Raw genomic sequence first — 19,634 nt, 5'->3', positions numbered from 1 at the left:
GGTATTCTGTTAAGTGTAAGTTTTTGTTTAGAAGTTATTTTTAGTGATTTATCTTCTAAGTCATAATGTACAATTCAATGAAAGCCATTCATAGAGAGACTGGACTTTGTGACCAGGCCTCCTTAAAGTCCAGCTTAGTTTTGGGACTAAGAATGCCTAAAGGAATGATGAATGCCCCTAAAGCACGCCTTTGAAAGTCTTACTCCTCTGGGCTTTGGGCAAACCCTATAGGATCAGTATTCTGTACCATTAGTTAGGGATGTTCCACGTACTTTAGAAATACGATAGATGGTAGCTTGGACGTCTTGTTATGAAAATTGAGTTACTCTGTGTTTTTAGCTAGACAAAAGATTGTATACCTCTGTTGCTAAGAGTGCTTGTAAGGCAAGTCAGGCTCAGCCCAAGGAACAGCATTTGAATACTCAGTGGCATCCCTGTGGTTTCACTGAATCCTGTAGTATTGTAATGTGTTATTCACAGCTCTCTTTTCTGTATCACTTTCATATACTTTTGTGGAAAAGTGAGAGTTTTTCAATTCGCCTTTTAATTTGTTCTGGTGTTTTGCACAAACTAAATGTGTAAAGTGTTCTGCTACCACACTTGATCTTAGTTAAAAAGCTGAGAAGCACTGAAAGTGTTTTGAATTAAGTTGAACTAAAGCAGAAATGATTCGAAGCCAAGACGGTTGTTTCTCTCATTTTCTGTAATATTTATGACAACTGTTACAGTTGAACACATCCATATATGGGTGAGTGTACTAAAGGAATATGCCGAGATTCAAATGCCGAGAGATTCAAAATTAAAGATCAGTTAAGTTTTATAGTATTTTTTGTTCTCCAGTTGAGCATTTCTCCTATCACTGTACTGTAAATGCTTTAAAGTGCCCAGGCAGTTCTTCACTGTTCCTGTGATTTCAGTAAGTGGCTCACTCTGCAACAGCTGCAAGTTATTCCCAACATCTGTAGCAAGTGCTAATGTTCTCCAAGGCCATTGAAAACAATGCTCTCACCCCATTAACAGCCTCCGTCATTCTCCACTGTTTTCCTAACCGAGAGTTAGGGAAGAGTGAGTGTAATATATCTAAGAGTAAGGAGCCCTGGGACTGCTTATCTGTGGTCATGTACATAATGCTTTGTTTGTCCTTCCTGTTTTCTGTATGTAAAAAGTTAAGTAGTTTCTTAAATATGAAAAGGTAATTTGTTAAATACATATAAAGGAATCTTAAAAATAAAGTCTAATTTGCTAGTAAATGTAAAGATAAAGCATTCTTGAAATGAATTTGCATGAAATTGAAACACATTTCATAAGTTTTAAGTGGCTGAGTAGAGTAGCATGAACTTGACATCTACTGTCTCATTTCTCTACTTACACAGTGGGGAAATTTTTCTCTGCTATTTTCCTATGTTTCACTTTGGGGCAACCGCAGAGTACTGGATGTGTGTTCCAGTTTCCTCCAATACTTCTCTTAAGGGCACCCATCTGGAACTGAAGAAACTCAACAGACTGTAAGATTGCTGTCTGTGAGTCGTACTCACTTTCTAACAAATAATTAATAGGTAATATGGAAAGAGGCTCCGTGGCCATTCTTACCAGCTTGTTGAGCTGGCAGTTAATATTTTTAATAAGAAGCAAGTAAGTGAAACACAATCTCTTACATTAAAATGGTCATCTCATAAGTTTACATTACAATTTATGTATTAGGAAGAATAAAATGGTTACTTATGAATGTAATTTTTGTTTGTACTTTTAGAACTAAGATTAAGCGTATTGGAGAGAAATGAAGCCAGATATTTTGAATAATATAATAAATCATTATAGCTTATTAAGAAAAATCTCTTTGGCTAGGCATGGCCTGTACTCCCAGTACTGGGCAGGTAAGGCAAGGCAGGAAGATTGAGAGCCTGAAGCCTGCCTGGTTGTATCAAGCCAGTCTGAGTACCATAGAGAGAGACACTTTAAAAAAAATTCCTAATGTTATTGTACTCTATGCTGTTTGCTGTGCAAGCACATAGATACATGAGCTTATATATTAGCTGAGATATACTCACTCTGTAAAAATTTCGTGTAGAACTAACAGTTTTCAACTTTGTAAAGTTTTTAGTCATTTTTCCATTTTCTTTTTTTTTTTTTTTTTTTTTTTTGGTTTTTCGAGACAGGGTTTCTCTGCGTAGCTTTGCGCCTTTCCTGGGACTCACTTGGTAGCCCAGGCTGGCCTCGAACTCACAGAGATCCGCCTGCCTCTGCCTCCCGAGTGCTGGGATTAAAGGCGTGCGCCACCACCGCCCGGCTCATTTTTCCATTTTCTAATCATAGTAGTAGGATAGATTAGAGATTCATTCACATGACTGTTTCCACTATTCCTGGCTTGAAACCTAGAAGAATAATTACTGACATGTAAGAATTTCTATCTATTGACTATACCTATTTTTATTTTAACTTGTTAGAGTTGTTCAGGCAAATTCTTATTAGGGCTCTTTTGATAATATTGAAATTATTCTTTTTATTGATATGAAATTGTATCCTCACCTTTATTTTTAATCATTCTTACTACTTGTTTTCTTAAATCTTCCTGTTTGGGATTAGGAAAATTACTCAGTGGTTAAAGAACCATGAGGACTTGAGTTCAGATCTTCAGAACCATACAAGTGCCAGGTAGGCATGATGGCCCACCTGAAATTCCAGCCTTGGAAGGCAGAGACAGGATCTGCAGAGCAAGCTGGCTAGGGAGATTAGTTATATTGGTGAGCCCTGGATTTGATTGAGAGACCTTGCCTTAATGAGGGAAAAAGTGCTATTCATTTGTCATTCATATAGATCAGGTACTGTAAAGATCATTTATAAGTGTGGTTTTCCCATTATATTTAGCATCTGAATATTATATGGTTTAGAGTTCTGTAAAGGGTGATGTACCTTTCTGACCAGAAGTACACAAGAAAGGAAGCAGAAAATTTGTGTTAAATACAAGTAAAATTTTGTAGGTAGTTAATTTTCCTTATTATTGTTAGATATTGATTTTCTTTTATTAAGGGAAATCCCAGAAATCTATCCAAGTAGTGGGCAGAGTCCACTGCTAGTGATTAGACCAATGCCTTACATGAGTGAAGAGTACTTTCTAGTTTTAAGGTCTCAGTGTCATTTTCCTTAGTTATTTTTAAAGCATTGCTCTGGGTCTGGGGGTATAGATATAATGGAATAAAACTATGGTCAACACAGTTGGATCTAAATCCCAACTGTGTTTCTTCACCTAATGGGTGTGGGGTCTACATGATCTCTTAGGTCTCTTAAGGCTCTGTGACTGTGTGCACAGAATCACAGTGTAATTTCTGTCATACTTGTTTTATTTTTAAAAATAATAGACCTTTAAGAAAATGCTCTTCATGACTTTGAGATCAGAGATTTTGGGTGTGGATGGAGATTCTTGATGTAGAGTGTCTTACAGGGAAATACTGTGTTTACCCACTTACTTTAAAGGAACAGATAGACATTCAAAGGCTGTATCTCAGGAAATCACAGAGGCTTTAGGGGCTCTGTGCCATGGACTGTGTGTGTTTGTGTGTGTAAGTGTAAGTGTTGTGGTTTGTAAATTCTGAGAAACTCGAATTATTTTCTTCCCCAATGCCACATATTTTCATATTTATTTAACTTTGCAATATGTTCCCTATGCCTGGAATGCTGGTTTGTTTTTCTGTTTTCCCTGTGTTGTGCCTGTGCTGTGAATTCCTTTTTACTTTCGTATATATTCACTGTTTATTATTACACATCATCTCTCTATATATTTTTAGTTCTCTGTTGGTGCATGAAGTTTTTCAATGACTTCTGTGAATGCTAGAGCTTACAAGCATTTGGTATGTCTAAAAAGTGAAGTAACAATCATATTCCCACTAAAAGATTTAGCTTGTGTTAAGAGTGGTGATCCAAAACTTGAAGCACAGTTAGGTCCCCCCCCCCCAAAAAAAAACCCTCTAGAATAATACTACCTTTGTATAATACCTTTCCAAGGGGTTCCTGTCTGTTCAGTTCTTGTTGATGAGGGACACGGTGTGTAACCTGTTCTCCAGTGTAGGACTCAGTGTGCATTTCTTCTAGTGCTTCAGCATTAATCCATTATTTACCGATGCCCTGTGGAGGGCTCACTCCCTGTGGAGTGGACTCCACCTCAGATTCTTCCCACATTGTCTTGAAAGCTTCCATGTGTGGACACTATGTTAAGATACTGGTATCTGTTCTTTAGAGACAGCTCTAACAGTTGGGCTCTGATGAGGAAGCCCTGATGGTCACTAGTTGTCCTCTTCATGCTACTGTTTCTGATGAAGAACATATCTCCTAATTGGACACTCGGAACTTTCTCCTGTAGCCCATCTTATGTCTGTCTGTTTTGGTTTTGCCATAATTTCAGATAATTTTGAAATAAATTTGCCATAATTTGAGAAAATTTTGAAAACTGAGTTTGGCTTGAAATGTGTATACATCATGTTCTCTTAACTTAAGACTTCCTTTAACAAGGAAAAAAGAAGGTCCATTTGTTCATTTTTAAAAGTTGTGGCTGGGCATTGGTGGTGCACACCTTTAATCCCAGCACTTGGCAGGCAGAAGCAGGTGGATCTCTATGAAAACAGCCTGGTCTACGTAGTGAGATTCAGACCAGCCAAGGCTACATAGTGAGACCTTGCCTCTAAACAAACAAAGAAACAAATAACTAAATAAATAAATAAATGGTTTTTTTATTTGCCTATATCCAGGGCTCTGGATTAAAAAAAAAAAAATCAAACATCTTTTCACCTAGAAGTCATTTTTGTATATCAGCCTTAAATTTCTTTAATTGCTAGTGAATCACATCAGGCTGTAAATACTGATCAGCAATACTTGCTTTGGTGGAGTTGGGAACCTGCTAGAAAATACACATTTAATTGTAAGCAAGACTGTGAAGGTTTTAAAAGTTTTTCTAAGGATATGAGTGAGTAATAATCATGATTATTGGGTAGCCACAAGTTGACCAGAGCAATTATTAGTCATTTTTATTAAATCATGTCTAGGATGTGAGAAAATAATATAAAATGAAATTGGAAGAGTCAGCTGTTCCTTATACAGTGCTTTGCCAAAATATTCTTACTGTTTAATAAAACTGACCACTCACATTATAGCTTTAAGTGAATCTTTTTCTTAAAAGTAAACAAGGTGGAAATGGACATATAAGCACAAAGTGTAAGTTAATTGATTTAACAGTGATAGATACAAGAGATTGTGGGGACATAGAAGCAGACCAGTTCATTTTACCTGGTCCAGGTGGTGGAGGGAAGCAAGAGAAGTGGATGGGAATTGGTCCTAGAAGTTTGAAAATAGAGTTGACACTTTCAACAACATTAATTAAAAATTAAAACTAGAGCCGGGCGGTGGTGGCGCACGCCTTTAATCCCAGCACTCGGGAGGCAGAGCCAGGCAGATCTCTGTGAGTTCGAGGCCAGTCTGGACTACCAAGTGAGTTCCAGGAAAGGCGCAAAGCTACACAGAGAAACCCTGTCTCGAAAAATCAAAAAAAAAAAAATTAATTAATTAATTAAAACTAATGGCAAAACAAAATGTCAGGGATGCAGAGAAACTGCATCACTCCTGAGCTGCTGGTAGGAGTGTAGAATTATAAATTCAGTCTCAAAAAGCTATTGAAGCAGTAAGACCTTAGAACAACCAAAAAACAAACAAACCAACCCACAAGCAAGAGGGTGACAAACATGAATTAGAGCTTCATCAAAAGTAAAAGCTGTTGATGAAAAGGAGGCCATTAAGAAAGATATAAAGCAGCTTATAGGATGGTCGAAACCACTTGAAAACCAACTATACAATAAGAGACTTGCACCCAGAGTGTACAAAGAAATCTTATAACTCCATAATAAAAAGGCAACCCAATTAAAAACAGGCAAGAAAGATACAAGACCAGCATCGGTGCCAGGTAGTAGATGATTGGATGAAGAAAATGTGGTGTATATACACAGTAGACTGTCATTCTGCCAGGAAAATGGTTACAGCATACATAGTGTGAGAAACGAAGATCCTCACTTCCTAGTAAGAGCACTGTAGACTCAGTAGTGAAAGGAGGCAGCTTATTTTGTGATCAGCCCCAAATGGCTGGTGAGCTGATTGGGGCAGAGAACAGTCTTTATAACCCTGAGATCATGATCCTTCCTTCCTTTCTCATAATCTGAGTGGTCAGGAGGCTTACATGTCATGTGGGTCTCATCTTTCCCTGTCCCCAGTGCTTGTCTTTTTCTCAATAAAAACCATGTGGGTTCATCTCTGCACTCTTCGTCCTATTTATTTTAAAGCTTATCAGGCGAGTGGCTCGCAGCAAGCTTGACTGTTAGTAATTTCCCCCTCTGAATTTTTAGTTTGGGTAGGGTAGTTTTAACAGAGTTTGTGTGGTGGGCAGCAGCTAGATCTCCATCAGGGGTCAAGTGGTTTCTGTTCTTCTGTATTTGGACCCACACTTCTGAAAATGAACCATCAGGTTTGCTTACATAAAGAAACTTAAATTTGATTTATTTATTTGTATGTAGGATGTGTGTGTGTGAGAGAGAGTTGGGGGCGGGGCGCCGGCGTGTTTCTCTCTGTCCCCTTGGCTGTCCTGGATCTTGCTCTGTAGCCCAGGCTGGCCTCAAACCCACTGAGATCTGCCTGCCTCTGCCACCCAACTGCTGGGATTAAAGACGTGCGCCACCATGGTCTGGCTAATATGTATATTCTTAATTGTGTGGTCTGAATTTTTTAGTTGTTGATTGAGTTATTCAGTTTTACTACAAGTGTGTAGCATGAAGAATGTAGTAACTACTTGTCAGTACCACTCTTAGAGTCCGCCTAACGCCTAACAGGTTTACCTTACTTTACCCGTCAGTGAGCATAGTGTCTTTTTTTTTTTTTTTTTTTTTTTTTTGGTTTTTCGAGACAGGGTTTCTCTGCGTAGTTTTGCGCCTTTCCTGGAGCTCACTTGGTAGCCCAGGCTGGCCTCGAACTCACAGAGATCCGCCTGGCTCTGCCTCCCGAGTGCTGGGATTAAAGGCGTGCGCCACCACCGCCCGGCCGAGCATAGTGTCTTAACATCACTCTTTATCATAGTTTGACCTTGAACTCTCATGGAACGGTCTGAGGGGCCTTGGAAACCTACTGTCTGAAAGACTGCAGTTGTACTGTGGAGGTCACTGTGAAGGGTAGAAATCAACAGCAGTGGAAGAGAGAAAAGCAAAGCGGGGAAATCCATGGCGCTTTGTTTGATGGCCTTGAAGGGGCTCAAAGAGAAAGTGACGTTGGTGTGAAGAGGTGAGGGCATGTTCAATGCATATATTTTTAGGAAGATTATTCCAAGATATGTAGGAAACTGGGGCCCGAAAGGAAGAGTTCACACAGTAAAGAGCAGAGAAGGCTTTGCTGCGGCCAGAGCAGAGACCATGCAGGATTATGTCAGAGGAGCAGGTGAACCTCATGGCCTTTGAGGTAATTTTTTAACTTGACTCCAAGATTGGAAGCCATTAGAGGTTTTGATTTATATTTTAATAGAATTGTTCTAGACGTAGGAAGGAAGATCAAAGCTGAGCAGACTTTAAGAGATTGTCTTTGATGGTTACTTTTGTCAACTTGGCATTGCCTAGAATCACCCAAGAAATTAATGAGAGATTCTTTAGATTAGGTTGGCCTATGGGCCAACTTCATCCACAAGCACTCCATCTACATCACTCCCTCTCTTCCTCCAAGTCCTCTTGTGCCCCCCTGCCCCCTTCCAAATTTGTGACCTCTTTGTCTTAATTATTACTCTCCCTCTCCCCCTCCCCCTCCCTCCCTCCCTCTCTTTCCCTCCCTCCCTCCCTCCCCTCCCTCTCTCTCTCACACACACAGCCTACTGAGTTCATTTAGTATTGCTGGTCTGTGCATGTGTTCAGGGATTGGGATTGAACCACCTATACAAAAGCTTGTCCCTAGAAAAAACTGATTTTTTTTTTCCATTCTCAGCAGCCACTAACTACCTATAGCTCTTCATCTAAGGGTGGGAACCTTATCTGTGTAATTCAAATCAAAGTGGATTTTCTTCTTGGCAGTAGTGCTCAGCTTCTAGGGTGAGCAGATGCTTAGCTTGGCTATTTTGATAACCTAAGATCCTAACAGAAAATTTGTTCACCAAAATAGATAAGTCAGATTATTGGGGTTTGTGATTTAAATTTTAAGGGCATTAAGAGAATGATAAGACATAGTGGGTTTTTTTGTTTGTTTGTTTGTTTGTTTGTTTCTGTTTTTCTTATTTTGTAGTTTGATTTGTCAGGACCAGTCTTTCCTAAAATGTGCTCTAGGGATCATTCAAGGAGAAGTAACTGTAGACATATAAGTTAAGTGGGATTGACTTAGTTTCTTTTCTGTTGTTGTGATAAATTACTATGACAAAGCAACTTTAAAAAAAAAAGAGTTCATTTTAGCTTACTGTTCAAAGTGACAGTCCATCATGGTAGGGATGTCATAGCAGCAGGAGCTTGAAACAGCTGGTCATATTATGTCCACAGTCAGAAGACAGCAGTGAGTACGTGCATGTGCATTGGTGCTCAGCTTGCTCTCAGTACTCTTATATAGATCAGGATCCTCTGCCCAGGGAATGTTTCCACCCTCAATGGGCTGTCTTCTCACTTCAAAAAAAATGTAATCAGGAAATCCCCACTGATATGTTGAGAGGCCCCATTTCTTAGGTGATTTTAGTTTTTGTCAAGCAGACAATAAACGCTAATCATCACAGCGTCTCTTCCTCTCCTCTTTTAGAAGGCTAGAATCACTTATATGAAAGTTGGCTAGAACTGGAGGTATAGCACAGTGGTAGACCACTTGCTTAGCGTTCATACACTTGGGTTTGATTCCCAGAACCAACAAAGCTGGGAATAAGAGAGGGAGGGAGAGAAGGCTAGCTAGTTAGACTGTCATTTCCTTGTACTCCATTCCCACCCTGCTATGTCGCCTACACAGCCACGTGGCGTTTGGAGAGCTTCCTACAGAATCTGATATAAGAACCATATCTCTAGGCAAACAAACTTGTTTGACCTTATTAGAATTTCAAGCTCATTTTTCCTGTTGACTTTGCCAGCATTATCAGGATTGCATTACATGTCAAATTTTTCCTCTTGTCAGAATAGAAATGTTGTCTCCTTCTTGGGCCATCTGTTGTACGCTAATGGTTTTGATTTATTCTTCCTCTCCCTGGCACATATTAGTGGTGCAGATGCATGCTTTAAATTTCCTTTTACTGGTCTGTAGTTTTATTGCATACATTAGTGGCACAAATAGCACATTCACTTTGGCTATTTCTACTAACTGTTTCTAGTTTGGGGATGAGTAATCTGCTTTGCTTATGTTTTTAATATGGTGAGAAGCTCTACATCATAGGCGGTTTAATAGACTTTAAATGATGACATTCCACTTAATTTTACTACCTCTAATTTTTTCTTGCAATTTTTGTTTTCATGGTAATTTACTATGTGTGTCTGTATGTTTTGGTGATTTCAAATTTCCTAACTGACATTTCTTTAGTAAGTAGACATTTTTGGTTTCTAATCAACAGTTTGTGTAACTACAGGAAAACAGTATCAGTTCCAAATGTTGTGGATTTAAGTAGTAACCTTTACAGACCCACTTCTGATTGCTGCTCTAGCCCTTTTGTTTGTGAGGTTTGGCAGCTTGAAGACAGTTGGTAAGAAGAGGAGGTACAGTGACGGTAGTGAACTGAAGCTTCCCAAGATAGGAAGTCAGAGAAGATGCAAAGCTGTGTTTGGAATAAGGATGGATGTTACTTATTTTCTTGTCTGGTTTTAATGGTTGCTATATTTGAAAAACAAGCCCATCTCAGGAATCCAGTGGATCTCAGCCAAATATTAAATGTTAAGAGTCCATTGTTGTTAGTGTTGGCCTGATACACAGAACTTTTTGACTCACGGTGGGCCATCCCGATCCAGTGAGAGCTGCCTGGTGTCATACTTGCACACAGAGGCTCCCACGCTGAGCCAGAGTTTCCTCGTATATGAAAAGCTGTCTCATCAGTATGACATGAACTTGCAAAAATGCGGATTTTTAAAAATGGATATTTCATTCAATTATATAAATAAGCATTTCACTTGCCAGCTTTTGATGTAAGGGCAGTGCTTTGTTTTTAAGTCTAAATCTGCTGTTCAGAACCCTGTATTTTCTTTCTTCCATAAACCATACTCACAACCCATCTGCCATGATTTCCAATTATCATTTATAATTACTTTCAATTATAATAGAAGTTTACAGATTGTTGTATAATATGGTGGAAACTTACTGTTTTCTGTGTCTTTAATAATTTTGCAATGAGAAAAATAGAGTTAACCTATTTACTTTGATCAAGCTGTGTCATCTCTAGTTTTACTTAGTTTATCAGTTTATATAATTTGAAAACACAATCACACTATCAAATCAACAATTAGAATAAATTAGTTAGCAATTGGTTTAGTAAGTCAGTTTGGACTCTGTGGATCTGTAGAACCAGCATTTGTTAACTCTCAGCCGGTCCTTCATTTTATTGTGAGTTATCATCGTAAATTCCAGCTAAGCAACATGCCTTATACTTTTGCTCAATCTGTCTCTGGTGCTTTTGCTTCCTTAAAAAGATGAAATGCTGTTTAACGCTGTGCCATGCCCTCACCCTGACTGTCTCTAACAAGGGGTGTGGGGAAGGGAGCTGGAGGATTGTGTAGAACTGGCATCTTGGATCTTGTGTTATGCACAATATTGGAAAACTGATGTTTTTTTTCTCACAGTGCAGTGCTTTAATGCTTTTCTAACAACTTATGGGGTATGAATAAGAAAGCATTGGCTGTAAGTTTTGTCTACATGGTTGTATCCATGAAGATATATACCCTATAGTTCATCAGCCCTGTACAGGATTTTCAGGAGCCCATTTGAAAATGTCTTAAAATAAGCAAAAAGGTTTTGAATGACAGTGTTGAGATATATTTATTTGTAGAACAATACCTTTTTGCATTTCCTTTTTTACTCTAAATAGTTTAACTTTTGTTGCACTTAGGTTATTTTAACTGATGTAATTGGAAGGAAACCATTGTGTTCAGATTCATCAAGTTCCACCTCTACTTTTCCAGGACTGAATTTCCTCTACTAGTTCATTAATACAGATTTAGATAAGGGGAGGGGGCTCACTATCAAGAAGTCTAACTAATCAGTGTAGCTTTTCTGTGCTGTTAAAAATTACTGAAGAGTTAGAGGTAGTGGTGCACACCTTAGCATTTGGGAAACAGAGGTAGGTGAGGCTCTGTGAGTTCAAGGTCTTTCTGGTCTACATAGTAAGTTCCAGGCCTTCTGGAGCTACTTAGTGATACCCTGTTTCAAAACAAAGTTAATAACGCTATCCCTGATTGTGTTAACCTTTATTGAATTTCTGTTGACCAAGTATCTTTAGTACTGATTCACAAACAGATACTATAACTAGTTATTAGACCTAGCTTTAGACTTTGACAGAAAAATCCAATGCAGTGGTGACTTAGGAAAATCCAAATTTTATCTCTGTCCCATCTATAACTTTTAAATATCTTATTATGACTCCTTGGTCACCAGGCTCCCTATCTCCTGTTTTATTACTCTATAATCCTCTGGTCGCAGCCTCCATCTCATAGCCCAGTGTGGCTACTTCAGCTGTAGCTGCCATTTCTGCTTTCTAGGTGGCAGGAGGGAGACCATGGGTGGCCTTCCATCATTACCATCTCAAAGAAGTTCTTTTAAGTAGACTAAGTTGCTTCGCCTGGCTGCAAAGGAGTCTGAGGCATATGGTCTGCTTTCTGCCCAATTAAGTATCACAGGTTCTATTTCTAGTCCAAAATTATAGTAGCAGGAGAGCATATATTGGAAACAAATCACAGTTTCTCTCTTAGTGCAATGTTTCCCGCAAGAAAATAAAAACCTGGATTTCTGTTCTTTAAAACACTCTGTAGCACAGTGGTGTGAGTGTGCTCAGTAAATGTTTTCTGTAATGAGTGGTAGAAGTCAGTAAATACTTGACAAACTAGAGTTCCTAGTTTCTACTTAACTAATAACTAATAGGATTTATGGGCTAAAGTAGAGTGAGATGAACACAGGAAAATCGCTCAAAGTTCATTATTGGTTTAAGGACCATTTTTTTTTTTTTTAAGAAAGTAAAGGTACCTGTTTAACAAAGCAACTGTACTATTCTAATTGTGTGTGTGTGTGTGTAATAAATTTTATATAAAATACTCTTAGAATCAGTAATATGCTAGCTTTGGTTGCCTTCAATTTTGATCAGTAAAACAAGCCCTTTAAATTATAGGCTATATCATGTGTGATGCCCTAGGTTCTGTCCCTAGCACTGGGAAAAACCAAAAAGCCCAGGTCCCCACCTGTAATCCCAGCACACAGGAGGCGGAGGCAGGAGGCGGAGGCAGGAGGCGGAGGCAGGAGGGGTCAGAGCAGCTACACTGCATAGCAAGTTCTAGGCCAACTTTAGCTACATGATGAGACCTTCAAACAAAGAATGGCTACCCCACAGTCTGCATACCTTTAATATGAGAGACAAGACAGGTTAACTTTAATAATGTGTATAAATATGCTGTGTGAGTCTTCTTTTTCATAAACAATAGCATAATTTTTACTTCCTCCTATAAAATGTAGGAGGCATTACATTGAAAAAAAAATCATGTTTAGAAACATCTAGATCTTTCCAAGAAACTCATAATTAAGTCTGAACCTGGCTTTAACCCTTCACCAATGCAGTCTAAGTGTGTTTGTTTTTATGGTAACCTTAATTGGGGCCTTGCAATTTGAGGGTTGTTTTCTTATTCAATTTAGACCATGAAACAATATTTTAATTATAGGAATTAAGCTATTTATAATTTTCATAACAGGAAGATGAGCAAATTGGGTTTCTTCTAGGTTATAATTTATTATCATGCTCTCAGAAATGTGTGATCTCTGTGTCTAACAATGCACTTAACAAAACAAAACAGAGAAAGAAAAAACAGCCGTCCTTGCTCCAGTGCTGGGATTCTATCTGTCCCTCACTCTTCTCGCCACTCTTAGAAAGTGCGTGCTCATGGGGCTGTGGCTTGGAATGCCATGAAGCATAGCAGTTACCACAAGAGTCTCCACACAGCTCTGCTCATGCAGGTCTATTTTAACTGGCCTTTCACAGTCTAGGTTTTCCCTTTGCTTTGCTGATAACTTCATTTATTGCTCTTGGCCATATGAAATCGTCATTAAGTTTGTTGAGTGAATGCTCAACAGGAGCATTAGGAACAATAGAAAGCAGCGCCAAGTAGGTTTAGCTTAGGTTCTTCTTAGCCTAGTCTAGCATGCTCCCGGAAGTAGAAATGCTCTCAGAGCTTTTACCCCTGTGGTAATTTCATGTGTTTCCTAGGAAAGAGTTGTTAGTAATACTAGGTAGTATCAAAGTCATATTATTTATGACCTGCTTTAGAATATCTGCAGACAGAACTACATTTTCCAAACACTCAGCCTTCCCACTGTTGTGCAGCCAGCCTCCCCTTGGCTTATTCTTACTGTGCGTGGTTGTGTGACTAGAGACCTGGCACCCCAGATACTCTGAACCACTTACAGGTCATCAAATGTTTGCTGTCAGTTTTAGAGCTGTGTAATTGTGGTAGACAGAGTTCTTTAACTGTGTGCTTCCTGTGGGTGTGTGGATGTGCAGTGTGTATGTGGCTGTGTGCATGTGTGCAAAGGTCGGAGGCTGGTGGTCTCTGGTATTGTTCCTTAGGACAAGGTCTTTCACTGGCCAGTTAGGTCAGGGTGGTGAGCCTTTGAGTCCAGGCCACCTTCTGTCTCTACTTTCCTGGTGCTGGGATTACAGCACATCCCCCATACTTGTGCACTCAGGTGTCGAACGTGTGACAGCCTGAGCCGCTTCGCTAGCCCACACACATTTTAGTGTGTTCTTGTCACAGATAAATATCTAACACTATGACATTTTACCTCAAAGGAAGACACAAAGCAAGCAGGGCCCTAGGCCCTGGACCTGCTTTAGCCTTTTAAATATTGATAATTTAGGAGGATTTTGGAGGACAAAAAGTTTCTCTCCTTCACAAATGTTTTGAAAATGGCTGTTTAAATGACAAGAAGTTGTTGAAGAGAGCCCTTAAAAATTGTGATAGGGTTGCTGAAGTGAAACTCTTCACGATTGCTAGCTTCTGGCAGGGGGTGGGGATTGTGAAGGGGAAGACTCAGTTATCTTTAATGGGCTGGCCATGGGAGTTTGACCATGCTCCAATGAATATATGAACAACACAAATTGGATTCCTCCCCCTCCCCCCACTTCTCTTCTTCTTTTGGCACAAGGGTGAGGGTGGACCTGGGAAGAATGAGAAGCAAGAATGATCGGGGTGTATTGTGTAGAATTCCCAAATAATCAATAAAAATATTATGTTGGAAAAAAAGAAAAAGAGCAAATGGCTGTTTAGTTAGGATGTATAACATTACCTCCTCCAGCCCCTGTCATTCTGTAGGGCTAGAAACTAAAACCTGGACAGAGAATGTCGGCTTGTCCAGATCATCCGGCTGTTTAGTGGCACAACTCGAGTTAAGACCTGTTGTCTTGACAACCTGACCAATACTCTTTATGGGGTCCTAATCATACATTGTTATCAGAATCCAGGAGTATTTAAAAACTGCCACAGTGTGTCTGGTAAAGATAACCCCCGTCCCCAGTAAATGTGTATTGCATTAAGATCATGTGCAATTGATTATTTCTAAGCCAGGTTCTTATAAAAAACAATTTTTCATTACCCAAGTGAAATGTTGGCTTCCTAAAATTATAAATTTGCAATGTTCCTGGACTAAGCCAGTTATATATAAAAGGCTGTTCTTTTTTAATTTTAGGATCACTTGCTATTACCAGCTACCACCCATAACAAGACCACAAGACCAAAAATGTCAATTGTATTACCAGCAATAAACATAAATGGTAAGTTGAAATTTTGATTTGTCAACATGAGAGTCCTTTGCTTGACCAGTGTTCTCTGAGTTAATGAAAGGACATTCAAGATAGTCACTAAGACAAATTTATACATAAATTATTTCGGAATGTTTTCCCACCGTTCTTTTTATGTAATATTAATTTTAATTTCATTACTCTTATTTTTAAACCACTATATTTCTTAAGTTTTATTTTTATTATTTTTTTAAAATTATGTGTATTAGGGGAGGTCTGTGCAGGTGCCCACAAACTCCCTGGACCTGAAGTTAAAGGAGGTAATGGAAAGCAAGGGCACAGTGAAACCGAACTAGACTACCCCGAGGGTAGAAAGAAAACTTTGGGGAACCAAACTGCTGGCTGTCTCTCAAAGGGCAGAAAAGAGCAGGTGGTGGGAAAACCCCTGTCAGGGGACAGGTAGCCTTGGGAAGAGAGGTGCAGCCCAGGATGGTCTGGGATTTGGCATGGGGGCTTTGATCTGTGGCAGGCTGTTTGGGGACTAGATACCCGTGTCTGTGGTAGTTGACCACCGGGGTAGACAAGGGAAGCAGTGACTTTCCTGGTAAATAGAAATCTGCCTTATGAGATTCCTAAGGAATGATGAGTTTAGGTATCTGCTTACCCAGGAACAACCCTTCTGTTTACTGGGTCAGAATCCTTCTGTTTAGGACATTGTCATTAGCACTGCCATTTTGGGAACCCACTTCAGACCTAACAGTAGTGAGCTACCTGACATGGGTGCTAGGAACCAAATTCAGGTCCTCTGCAGAAGCAGTACATGCTCTTTAACTTCTGAGCCATCTCTCCAGCCCCCCAAAATACTATACTTTGTATTTACATTTGCAAATTTCGGAAAGCTAGCATACTACTCTACATACTTGCTTTAGAGACTCTCTCTAGTCATATATACAATATATAAAATCCTTGATGTATGTATGCTGATGGTGACCTTATCAATTATAGATTTGGAACTTAAAGTACTTTCATGTTTTAGCTTAATATGGATAAGATTTTAGACAAGCCACTGAAGCCTGTTTATGTGTAATCTTAATGAATTTGATATGAACAAGGTCACAGTTGTACTTGTTCTACCTACTAGTACTGGGTGTTAAACAGACTGAAAATAATACTGATATTCAGGGACTATCCAAAGATGAGGAGGCCCAGTGATTCTGCTTATAGTCTAGGGCAGTAGCACTCAACCTCCTGATGCTGTGACCCCTGAATACTCTCCCTCATAAGATTATTTTTGTTGTTACTTCATAACTGTAATTTTGCTACAGTTATAAATCATAATGTAAATATCTGATATGCAGATGGTCTTAGGCAACCCCTGTGAAAAGGTTATTCAGCCCTCCAAAGGGTCATGACCCATAGGTTGAGAACCTCTGGTCTAGAGGGAGAACTAAGGCACAGAAATCACTATACTCCAGAGAAATTCCCATAAGTAATATGGGAATATTCAGTTCATTGAACTAGAGTTTATCTAGCAAAACACATAATAGAATTTCTAACTAGTGACCAGAACCTCAGAGTATACGAGGAAGATGGAATCGAAAAGCCCTTTGACCTAGCCTGCAAGTGAACCAGACTACATTCTGACTGAGAGCCATAATCAAATTATCAAATACCACTGTAAAATAAAAGACTGAGTTTGGGATAGAGCCTAGTAAAATGATAGTAAAAATCAGACATTTTTATTACATATATAAGATCATAAAGGTCTATAGAATCTCAGAGCTGCATATAGATAGCCTGGTTGAAATGCTTAGAGACAGCCTCTGGGTATAAAGTAGAAATGATGTCCTTATTACAGTGCAAAATGTTAGGATACGTCCTTAGTCTCACGAAGACATTCAGAACATATGGGCCAGCAAGATGGCTCACTGGGTAAAGGTGCTTGCTGCTAAACCTGGTAATTCAAGTTTACTCCCTACAACCCACAGAGCGGAGGGAGAACCTACTTATCAAAATTGTCTTCTTGCCACCACATGCATACCTCTAAAGATATTCATGAGATAATCACACTAGTACTTGATGGAGGATAATTTACTACAAATGCATTATGTTATACTCCTAAGATTATATTTGTGAAATCTCATTTGTTCTTATAGCTTCTTGGATTTCTTTGCTTGAACTCTATGACTTTGGTTTGTTCATTTTCAGAGAAGCTGTTCTCTAAACATCACCCAGGCAGAAGTGACTTGATTTTGTTCTTCTGAGATTGGGCTCTTATGCAATTCAGTGCCTGGTTTTGTTTTATAGCAGTGAGCTGTCCATTTATATCAAGCCAGAAACAATAAGATGCTGTTTGACTCCTGTTTATCTTGGCCAGGGAACTAATTTTTAAAGATAAATCTTTCCTGGATTTGGGAAATACAATTGTTAGAAGAGCATTTCCTTTTTAATCTGTTCCAGATTTTTTTGCAAATAAGTTCTGAGTATTTTTCCTTTTAAGATATCATAAACTTAGAAAAAGTTAGATTAAAATTCAAGAACTCCTGACGGTCTTATGTTAAGGTTGATACTACACCGCAGCCTTTTCTCAGACCAGTGCCTTTACCCTTTTACTGTGAGGTGTTTCTCAGGTTAGAGCTTGATTTTATTTTGCCGTTCGCCAACCTCAGAGCCTGCAGGGAGGTGGATGGTGTCCTCGTTCACCGTCACAACTAACAGCAGACGTCTCCTCTCAAGAATGATGGCAGACGTTACTCTCTGGCTTTCCTTGGTTGCAGTCACCTGCCATCCCACCAGGGACTGCAGCACTGCCTCGCTCCTCTCTGCATGGCTGTGCAGAGCCGATGCATCCAGGGCTCTAGCCTTTCTTGACACGGTCATCTCTTTTATGCCGCCTCAGGCATCTCCTCCCCCCCCCCCATCTGTGTGACTCTAGTCAGATCTTGTCACAAGCAGCACTGTCCTGGAAACCTCCTCCTCCCCCTCCTCCTCCTCCTCCTCCTCCGAGGCCCCACTCTGACCATTATTAGTCCCTTCCTTCAGTGTCTGACTCCAGCTGCCCTCGCTCACAGAGCTGCATCCTTTGACCCTGTGCCCTCCCTAACTCTGTGTCACCTCTACTGGACCGTCGTCTTCTTCCTGACCAACCTGGACTCCAGGTCCCTTCCCGTCCCCACTCTTGCAAACGGCCCTGGATCCCTAGCCTCCTTTCTTCTTCATAGCTCCTACCCAAACCCACCCTCGTTAAACCCAGCTTGTCTTCCTATGCTGATGTCAGGATTTGACACGAACTAGAAAATTCCAGTCGAGTCTAGTTGACCGACTTCAAGTTTATGACACTGATTCAGTGCTGCCGGAAGTCCTTGCTAACGAATTCACGTTCTTCTCCCTGAAACAAGAATTCCTATTTTCATTTCTCAAATCTCCATGATATCCATTTCCCAGCCCCTCAGCTCATAAACTCCCCAAGAGCTACACTGAACGAAAAAGTCATACCAGAGCTGTGCCATGTGTCACTGCCACCAGCCCAGCTCAGCTCCACTCACAACCTCTGCCCGTCCTCTTGATGCTCTGAAAGAAAAGTCTCTTCCTGGGGGTTCCTACCTGCCTTACTACGTACCAGACGTGCACTGTTGGGGAAGTAAATTTACGTCCCTGTCCTTTGACTTCCTCGGAATGTTTAATAAAATGCATGTCCTATCATTTCCGAAGTCAGAAGTTTCTCGTACCTTAGAAATAAAAGTGAGTTGGGGTTGATCCCTCTCTGACTTAATGGTGCTTATAGAATTTTGGAGAAGATGGTAAAGGACAGAAGGTAGAGACAAAGTTTATTGAGTAACTGGTTTCTATAGTTCACTAGAGAGTGATATTTGGAAAAAGGAATTTGACTTTCCAACTTGAGCAAAGTAAATACATTTCCAGGTCAGTGTTTGATCTTAAATTATCATGAATGATTATACTTTGTCAGCTTGGGCCATGGGGAAAAAAAAAGGCTAAGAAACAGAAAGAAAGTAGGATAAGAGCATAAAATTTATGTCATTTAGAAATTACTGGTCACAAGCCAATAAGATGATTCAGTGGTTGAAAACACTTGCTGCCAAGTGTGACAAACTGAGTTTAATCCTCAGACCTCTCATGATGGAAGGCAATCCTGCAGGTTGTCCTGACCTCCGTATGTGTGCCATCGTGTGTACATACACACACACACACACACACACACACACACACCTAAATGTGGTAAAAATTTTAAAGAAATTACTGGCAATTTCATTCTTTGTTCTTCATTTTGTATTCTCCGTATTATTTAAATTTCTTCGTCTCTCAAGAGAGTTGAAAATAGGTTAGTAAGCTGTAAGAGAGACTTTCTTTGCCTGAGGAGGAAGTCTTCCTATTGAAAACAAATTGAAATAAAGTGTATGTTACATATCTGTTCCAAAGGGTGTTAAGAACTGCTCACACAGTTGGCAGAGCAATGGATGGGAAACGCAAAGCTACTGTTACTTTAAAGGAAAGAGGTTGTAGAAGTCCTTCTTTTAGTGCTGTAAATCCGCAGTTCCTGCTCTTAAATTATTTTCATGTATGTTATGGTAAAACTGCACGTTTCCTTCACTCTTGATGTATAGTTCAACAGAACCGAGTGTGTAGGAGGTTGTTTATGGGAGCCACTTTATAAATGTCTTTCCTGGAG

The 19,634-nt window shown here is 39.7% G+C and overlaps 1 protein-coding gene across 2 annotated transcripts in view; it reads left to right on the top strand.

Moving 5' to 3' along the window:
• Positions 1–19,634, top strand: part of Atf6 (activating transcription factor 6) — a 178,410-nt gene that overhangs the window by 124,187 nt on the left and 34,589 nt on the right. For both annotated transcript variants that reach the window (XM_042258560.2, XM_006994440.4), the window contains exon 16: positions 14,896–14,980. In XM_042258560.2, coding sequence (XP_042114494.1) covers positions 14,896–14,980 — 85 coding nt within the window. The remainder of the gene's footprint in view (positions 1–14,895; positions 14,981–19,634) is intronic.

This window comes from Peromyscus maniculatus, chromosome 11, assembly GCF_049852395.1.
Source record: "Peromyscus maniculatus bairdii isolate BWxNUB_F1_BW_parent chromosome 11, HU_Pman_BW_mat_3.1, whole genome shotgun sequence".
NCBI lineage: Eukaryota > Metazoa > Chordata > Mammalia > Rodentia > Cricetidae > Peromyscus > Peromyscus maniculatus.
This window is presented reverse-complemented; position numbering and strand designations above follow the sequence as displayed.